At 34.8% G+C, this 9,095-nt stretch overlaps 1 protein-coding gene and 1 long non-coding RNA gene across 2 annotated transcripts; one reads left to right on the top strand and one right to left on the bottom strand.

Moving 5' to 3' along the window:
- Positions 1 to 1,184: 1,184 nt before the first annotated feature.
- LOC130497784 (uncharacterized) lies at positions 1,185 to 2,054 on the bottom strand. The gene is made up of 2 exons (XR_008936765.1): positions 1,916 to 2,054; positions 1,185 to 1,515 (listed from the first exon to the last, which is right to left on the bottom strand). It is a non-coding gene; the product is annotated as an uncharacterized LOC130497784 (long non-coding RNA).
- On the top strand, positions 1,474 to 8,830 carry LOC108818299 (ABC transporter G family member 25). The gene is made up of 4 exons (XM_018591232.2): positions 1,474 to 1,659; positions 1,972 to 2,800; positions 7,569 to 7,903; positions 8,000 to 8,830. Exons 1-4 carry the CDS (start codon positions 1,552 to 1,554, stop codon positions 8,678 to 8,680), a joined length of 1,953 nt encoding a protein of 650 aa, XP_018446734.1. The 5' UTR covers positions 1,474 to 1,551; the 3' UTR covers positions 8,681 to 8,830.
- The last annotated feature ends 265 nt before the right edge of the window (positions 8,831 to 9,095 follow it).

The following is a 9,095-nucleotide window of genomic DNA, read 5'->3' as shown; positions in this document are numbered from 1 at the left end:
TATTTCCGATGTGGGATATTTTTCATCAATACCCTCCCTCACGCTCAGACATCTAGGTCTGAAACGTGGACAATGTGGGAAACATCGGTGTAGTAGTAGTTGTAGTAAATTAGGTCAAAGGATCTTATCGCTCTGATACCATGTTAGATTCGGGTTAATTATGGGCTTCCAACTTAAAACCAATTGGCGATTAGTGGATTGGCCCTAACCCTTTATATAGTAGTAGAATAATTCTTATATTTCCGATGTGGGATGTTTCTCATCAATACCCTCCCTCACGCTCAGACATCTAGGTCTGAAGCGTGGACAATTGTGGGAATAACATCCACAGAGGGTCCAACACCGGTGTAGTAGTAGTTGTAGTAAATTAGGTCAGAGGATCTTATTGCTCTGATACCATGTTAGATTCGGGTTAATTATAGGCTTCACACTTAAAACCAATTGGCAATTAGTGGATTGTCCCTAACCTTTTATATAGTAGTAGATTATTTCTTATATTTCCGATGTGGGATATTTTTCATCAATATCCCGTGTCTAGGAGAACAAATGAATACGGCGCAAAGCTCCGCAATGGTGAAGACAAAGACGACCGTTGCAGGTTACAGATGAAGAAGACTCAAGGCGAGGAAGGAGGCGTCAAAGCTCAAGTTAGAGGAAGAACGCGGGCTGTAACCGCTGACCACCGGCGGAATAACAACAGAGACTCGAGATTTCAAGGAGAGTACCACGGGTTCACGATGTAGCTTGGACAAGGTTGCGGAAACACGCGCAAGCAAAAAAAAAAGAGCAACGCGTTTTTCGCGTGACATCCACCAACCCAGTCAAGTTGCGACAGGTGTCGTTATTTGCCCATCTCACCAAGATGTCGTGGATAGCCTAAGGAGGCAGATTTCCCAACTTTATTGTATTAGATATATAGATATATATTTAATTGTAATCACAACGTTTATGATTTGATTTTAATATATATTAATTTAGCATTTTCATAATACAATATATTAAATTTAATTTAGTTTACAATTTACTAACGAAAACAACAAGCCAGCCGAGACAAGCATTAACTTGAAAAAAGAAACTAAACATATCCTGATACATGATGAATCGATCGTCATTCAAATGTATCTTTTGCTTTAACTTTTAGAACAGAAAAACATCATGTGATTCTCAAATTTGACAATTAGGAGTGGAAAACACTTGATTAAATTCTGTATTCTGTAAAGTGATAGGTATCATTCGAAATGAAAAGAAATAAACACAATAACAATCCGAAAAAGAAAGGCATGAAAATAAAGAGATTTTAAAGTGTCAATTTAAGGAAAAATAAAACAACTTTTTCCAACGACCTGATTCCTTTCAGCAGTCGCCAGCTGGCATTTATTTTATGCCACGTGTTATTTTCTCAATAACCATCACTTTGCTGACGTCGCTTCCACTAGCCCTTCTCCTCTCCATAAATTGAGCTCAGCATCTCACCCCGAGCTTCAGCCTTCTCGATACACCTCTTTCACATCTCCGCTTAAGTTTGCCATCAGAAAGTAGTAAATAAAAATAATGTCAGGTTTTGACGGCGTTGAAAATCAAATCAACGGTCCAGATTTAGCAGCTGGTCTCCCTCAAGATTCTCGTGAGCCTCGCTCATTATTACCAATCACACTCAAGGTATATATTATTCATTCCGTTTCATATTAAGTGTCGTTCTAGGGAATTTTTTCGTTGCAAAATAAGTGTCGTTTTAAGTTTTCAATGCAAAATTTATTAATTTTATTATGTATTTTATTTTTCTATTGGTTGAGATGTATGGGTAATGATATTTTTGTATAGAAAATATGTAAAATTTAATGATTTCTTAATCCGTGTGTCTAATTCTAAAATGACACTTATTAAGAAACAGATGGAGTATAACACAAACACTTACTGAGTTCATGTCGTTGACTCGCTTTGACTCTGGTCTTAACTCGTACTTTTGTTTAGTTCGTTGATGTATATTACCGAGTGAAACTCCATGGCGACTCAAGTAAGATCAAGAAGTTCTTGGGACTAGAACACAAACCGTCCGACGAGACTAGAACGACAGAGAGGACGATACTTAGCGGAGTCACCGGAATGGTGTCACCCGGAGAGTTTATGGCCGTTCTTGGACCATCGGGAAGCGGTAAATCTACGTTGCTTAACGCGGTCGCAGGGAGACTCCATGGAACAGGCCTCACCGGAAAAATACTCGTGAACGACGCGAAACCAACCAAACACACGTTAAAACGTACCGGATTCGTGGCCCAGGACGATCTACTCTACCCTCACTTAACCGTACGTGAAACCCTAATTTTCGTGGCCTTGCTCCGTCTCCCTCGGAGTCTAACCAGAGACGATAAAATAAAAGCCGCTGACTCGGTGATATCGGAGCTAGGGCTTGAGAAATGTGAGAACACGGTCGTTGGGAACGCTTTCATTAGAGGGGTCTCAGGTGGTGAGAGGAAACGTGTGAGCATCGCTCACGAACTTCTCATCAACCCAAGCCTTTTGGTTCTCGACGAGCCGACGTCAGGGCTTGACGCGACGGCGGCTCTTCGGCTGGTACAGACGCTAGCCGGGATGGCTCATGGGAAAGGGAAGACGGTGGTGACGTCGATTCACCAGCCGTCGAGCCGTGTGTTTCAAATGTTTGATACGGTGCTTCTTCTGAGTGAAGGGAGGTGTTTGTTCTTCGGTAAAGGAAGTGACGCCATGGCTTACTTCGACTCCGTCGGATTCTCGCCGGCGTTTCCGATGAATCCGGCTGACTTCCTTCTTGATCTTGCTAACGGTACGTTTTCATTTAAAGTTCCGTTTTTAATTCAGCTTTTAATTATTTAACATCATGACTTTCACGTATATAGTGTAACACTAACACGCATTATTACTTAATCAACATATATCAATGAATGTTATGATTAGAGATATAGGTATGTATATTTTAGTTTTTGTATATAATCTTACATGAATTGACTGATGATGAAAAGGCAAAAAGAACTTTTAAATACGAAATCGTCCTTTGGAGTTTTTGGGTGGTCTTATACGTGTATGTAATACGTATATGGATCCTTGATTCTTCGTAACCATGCATTGATATTCATGTGAGGTCAGTGAGGAGGTTAGATATTTGTATAGAAAAAAATTATACATATTTGAGGAGGTTAGATATGTGAGGAGGTCATGCATTGATTTGATACTCATGTGATAATAAATGCCATATTTACTGGTCGTTATCGCCGACGTACGATGAGAAATATACTACAAGTCTAAGCTACATTATTTCTCTCGTTGACTCTTACGTGATAGCTTTATATGAATTACTTGGTAATAGTAATACTAATAGCTTTGTTATTTGAAGCTTAAACAAAACGCTAATCTACTAGTATTACATTAGTCTAAACATACCCTGTTCTTAGGATTTATCTAGCAATTTTTCTAATAATTTTTTATTCTAAAGTTTTACCAATTTTTAAAGTAAAGTTGATAATTGAAGGGTAGCTTTTTGATGCTATGGGCAATTGGGACACGTGTCTTTCTTTTCTCTTTTCGTGTATGCCACAGATTTTTGGTTTCAACTTTGGCATATTATAACATCTGAATAAATGTTATTCCTTACTTTTATAGAAAAACCTTATCGCATTGCACATTTACATTACAAAAACGGTGCTTTTTCTTTATTTTTTCGGGAACATGCTTTATTTAAAAAACGGGTTAGTACAAAGATATTTCAAACCCTTGCTATTGCGTTTTACGTTTCCACTTTATCCAACTTTTCAAAACATTATTTATTTCTTTTGTACAGAGATAAAATTTTCATTTGTTTTTATATATATATATAATAAAAAGTACAGTGAGGGGATGAACCCGGATATGTGGGTTCTTACAAACTCTTTTAAACCAAATGTGCCACTTTCAACAATGATGTACTGCTAACAATTACTTTCTATAGCGTATTTGTGGTGTCAAGTGACACCATAATCAGCAATATGGGTCTGCCCCTATTATATATATATATATATATATAATATTATATATATTAAAACATATTCTTTTCATTTCAAAATAGTCCATGTTTAACTTTTCTTTTTGTTTCAAATAATTTTTATATATTTTCAGTGCATTTGTTTTTAGGTAATAATGAAAAATTGATTTTTTTTTAAAAAAAAAATCTTCATTAAAGTATGATTGTATAGAAGTTATGTGAAATAGTTAAATACCAAATATTGTCTTTATATCAAAATTTAAAAATATTTTCTAATATATGTGAAAATTTTAATAATACATTTTTCAAACAGATGGAATATTAAACTTATACAATAAATACAATATTTTGCGTTGTCTTTTTTTTGAACAAAGGCTTTCAAATATATTTTGCGTTGTCATATTTTAATAAAAATAAATTAACACTAATTTAATAAACTTAGTTAATTTTGAAATATCTAAATTTTCAAAATTATTAAAAATAAAATTATCTTTGGAACTTAAAAGAAAGTGTTTTGTAGTCACTAATTTTATTTTTTTTCAAGACAACTAATAAAGTTCCCTTCTTGTTCAGTGTTTCAATCAAAGTAGCCTTCTTGCTCTCTTTAATTTTCTGTGGCTTTTTGAAGCGCGTGGTTTTGAATTGTCTGCAGTTCTTATTTCCATGCATCCTTGATTTATGAAACTTTTGCTTTAATGGTTAACCGCCTAAAAGAACCCAATCATACTCTCGCGTCCAGCTCGTGGTTTTCACTTTCTCAATCCTCATCGAAGCACTAAATTAAATACAGTTCCTTGAGAATTGGATATTCTAATTCTTAACTCACTTTCAATGTTTTTTGAGCCATAACGTGATTACAGAATTCGTCATGGACTCATGGGTATGTAGTATGTACTACTCCCTCCGTTTCTTAAAGAGTGTCGTTGTGACATTTTTCACACAGATTAAGAAATTTGTTGAAATATATGTAAGTTGTAATTAATTATACCTTTTTGATCAATAGTATTTTAGATAAATAAAATTATTTATAAAATCAATGTAGTTTGCAATTAATTTTCAGCTGAAAGTTAGTATAATTTATATTGGAATTGTAAAGTAACACTCCTTGTGTAACAAGAAAATGAACTCAGAATGACAATTATTATGAAACAGAGAGAGTATGCAGCTTACGTTCCCTTTCGCATAGGAAAATGAAATCACAATCATTAACCTAAAGAAACATATCCATATGTCAACACTATTTTATCCCAATTTGTGCTAGCATTATCGGAAACAAGGAAGTCCCAAAAAATAATAATGTTTCTTTTTTCGTTTTAGGCAATAGCATATCAAAAATTTGGACCAAATTAGGTTCGTTTAATAATTCAGCAATTTGATAATCGTGACAATTATTCAAAAAAATATATCTCACAAGGCTGTATTAATGATGACAATTTGCACATGGTATGTATAATGTATATTCTGATGACACAATAGGTAGGGTAAGAAGGCAATAACGATGGGGGATAAAAAAATGGCACATATACATAGTTTGTACTGAACAAAAAAAGGTTTGTGGTGCACGATGGCATATATCTAGCATTAGATCTAAGTTTTGAACTTTGTGGATATTAAGTTTATTTGTCTCCACTAACCACATGCTTCACATTCAATCTTTTTTTGTACTGTTAGCTTTGTCAAAAGTCCCATATTACTGAGCCAACCATATCCACATGACCATTTAATCGGTTCCATGAATACATATATAAAAGTATATATTTATATGCGTGTCAGTGTGCATGTATGTGATTTTCCATGGCTGGAAAATTGATAATTACTAAGCAAGAATATTGTTTGACTAGCTTTTCGCTATTGAAAGTATTTGCTACATTTTCATCAGAAAATGTTAGATGTTGTTTTCTACGTCAAAGTACAACCAGCGGCGAATCCAAACTGATTTCTGACCGGGGTGCACACAATATAATTAGCAAGCAGAACTTCGGCGGAAAAAAATAGCTAAGGCGCAGAAAATTAATTAAATTATGGAATAATTTAAAATTTACAGAATGATGTAATTACATATTAAATTGATCAAAATATTTTATTGGTATTCATTTTGTTATAAGTAAAAATGTGAAAATAGATAAAATTTATTAAAAATACTATTTATCACTAAAAAATTATTACTATTTATTTAATAATATTACAAAATATTTTATATTACAACTTTATTTATGACGTAACTATTTATCACTACAAAAATTATTATTATATATTTAAAAATTTAAAATGTTATTAGCATATAATTTAATAATATAAAATATTAATTTTGTAAAAAAAATTCATGCTAATCTATTAAAACTCATTTTTCCACTCAATGAAATTCTCTTTATATTTTTGTTAGTAAAACGTAAATCTGCATTTTTTTATTTTTTTATTACATGCATAACTTTTGTTGATTGGTAAATATTTTCGGAATCGTGTTTGAAATACAGTTCTGACATTCCACAAAATTACCAATTAAAGCTTATGTGTGCATGAAATTAGATTGAGAAACATATACTATTTAAAAAGAATATTATGGGTACACATGAGCACACATTTTTTCCTTACTAGCTTCGCCCCAGTACAACACAGTAAACTCCACTTGCCCTAACTTATTGATCAATTTGAAAGAAAAGAACAACATAAATTAAATTTTCTGTTCCAACATCATTTCTTTTCCAAAAGCTGGCTTGTGACATTTGATGATTACACTTGTCGAGTACTTAATTAGCTCGACTAGGCATTGTTCATTTGTTTTCTCTGACTTTTCTTCCCCCAGATTCAATTTATCTCTTGTTAATTCTGTTGATAAGTAATAAAAGTAAAGCTTAACACGTGTTAGGAATTAAAATCTATTTGGCTTATTTTGCAATATAAGCTTATCGTATCTAAAGTTAAATTCAAATACTATATTACTTGATTCTCAAGCTTTTTCATATTCTAAGAAGTGTAATCAATGAAGAAGGTAACATTAAGAACCGTAGTGGCCACCTTATGCTTTTCTTGGGTGGACTCTTTCGCCTCTCCACCTTGGCTGGGTCAGCTTTTCTGCAAATCAGATCTCCATTACTTATTAATTAGTTGATTTATTTGTATAAAGATATTTACTTTAATTTTGTTAGATTAAATAAAGGGGTCCAATATGTGAAACCCTGTTTAAATATATTTGTTTGGTCGGTCCAAAGAAGAGGATTGGTTGATTCGCACCTCACCTCTATTCGGTTCAATGCCACATTGAATTGTCTTCTCCTTTTTATGTTTAGGATATTTAGTTAATCATTCCTTTGGCCAATTAACTTTCCCCCATTTGAATGATAACTTGAGTAGTCCAATTTCATTAAATATAGTTTAAGCGATAAAAGTTAGATATTGATTGGGTGAATAATTAATTAACCATCCAGAATCTTTTGAATTATTAACTTATTATCTGACTAGCGAATCAGATATCTGCTATGCACTAGTGGGTTGGTTAGACACGAAACTATCCAGAAATTATTGATTATTATATTCGATTTACCTAAGCTGATTGGGATTTTATGACTTGCATGTTCAGGTGTTTGTCAGATTGACGGTGTAACGGAACGGGAAAAACCAAACGTGAAACAAACGTTGGCAGTTGCCTACGATACATTGCTAGCCCCAAACGTTAAAACCTACATGGACGCGACGCCCTCTCGAGAGAACGTGCGTTATGTGAAAACGGAGACAAACGTTCGTGGAATAATGACTGGCTTTACAACATGGTTCAGCCAACTTTGCATTCTCCTCCACAGATTTATAAAAGAACGACGCCATGAATCCTTCGACGCACTTCGCGTTTTCCAAGTCGTCGCGGCTTCACTACTGGCGGGTCTCATGTGGTGGCATTCCGATTTTCGAGACGTACATGTAAGTATATAAACATTATTAACCCGACATAACAACGAAAACAAACATTGTTGTTTAGTTTGGCGTTTTTTGTAACGATAATATTGTTATTACCAGGACCGATTAGGACTACTCTTCTTCATTTCAATTTTCTGGGGGGTACTTCCGTCATTTAACGCGGTTTTCACGTTTCCACAAGAACGAGCGATTTTCACTCGAGAACGTGCGTCCGGTATGTACACACTCTCATCCTACTTCATGGCTCATGTTATCGGATCCCTCTCCATGGAACTCGTTCTCCCGGCAGCGTTCTTGACACTTACTTACTGGATGGTCGGTCTACGTCCAGGGCTAGTCCCTTTCCTCCTCACCCTCTCCGTGCTATTGCTATACGTTTTAGCTTCCCAAGGACTCGGACTTGCCTTGGGCGCAGCCATAATGGATGCTAAAAAAGCGTCCACGATCGTGACGGTGACGATGTTAGCGTTTGTTTTAACCGGCGGTTTCTACGTGAACAAAGTGCCGTCCGGAATGGTGTGGATGAAATATGTTTCCACGACGTTTTATTGTTACCGTCTAATGATCGCGATCCAGTATGGAAATGGTGAGGAGATATTGGGGATGTATGGATGTGAGCTAAAGGGGACGCAAGGAGCGGCTAGGACTGATGGCTGCCGATTTATGGCGGAGGAAGTGGTCGGAGATATTGAACTATGGACTAGCGTTACCGTTTTGTTTTTCATGTTTGTTGGTTATAGAATGTTAGCGTACTTGGCTTTAAGGCGTATTAAACTTTAAAATAAGCTGAGAGGGAAAAAGTTAAATAAACAAATAACCAGGGGGTTTAGTTTGTTGGATTTTCCAGTTTTTTTTTTGTTTTTAAAATGTGAAACTAAAGTGACAAAAAGTCTTTTAGTTGATTTATAATGAAATGTATATTTCCATCAATTACATGGTTTTCACTGGTTGTGTATATTATCAAAGAAATGGAATAAATGTTTACAGTGAAGAAGCTGCAATGAAGCTCTGGTTTACAGCTGCAAGGAAGCTCACACAATACACATGACCAAATCGCCAAGATATCCAGTATGTTTTCTTTTCTTTTCATACTTGTCCAATACTTGTAACTTAGAAAGCTTTTGAATTGATAAATGCACAAGAAGAATCTCAGCCTCTCTAACAAGATAGTTACCAATTTTCTATTTTTCTTGCT

The sequence above is a fragment of the Raphanus sativus genome, chromosome 7 (assembly GCF_000801105.2).
Source record: "Raphanus sativus cultivar WK10039 chromosome 7, ASM80110v3, whole genome shotgun sequence".
Lineage (NCBI taxonomy): Eukaryota > Viridiplantae > Streptophyta > Magnoliopsida > Brassicales > Brassicaceae > Raphanus > Raphanus sativus.
The sequence above is the reverse complement of the archived record's forward strand: the minus strand, read 5'-3'. Positions and strand labels throughout refer to the sequence as shown.

Bases quoted from the DNA above. Each gene is read 5' to 3' on its own strand.
- LOC108818299 (XM_018591232.2), top strand. From the start codon at position 1,552: ATGTCAGGTTTTGACGGCGTTGAAAATCAAATCAACGGTCCAGATTTA. The intron at 2,801-7,568 runs GTACGTTTTCAT...TTGCATGTTCAG, and splicing joins CCTTCTTGATCTTGCTAACG to GTGTTTGTCAGATTGACGGT. The intron at 7,904-7,999 runs GTAAGTATATAA...TGTTATTACCAG, and splicing joins CCGATTTTCGAGACGTACAT to GACCGATTAGGACTACTCTT.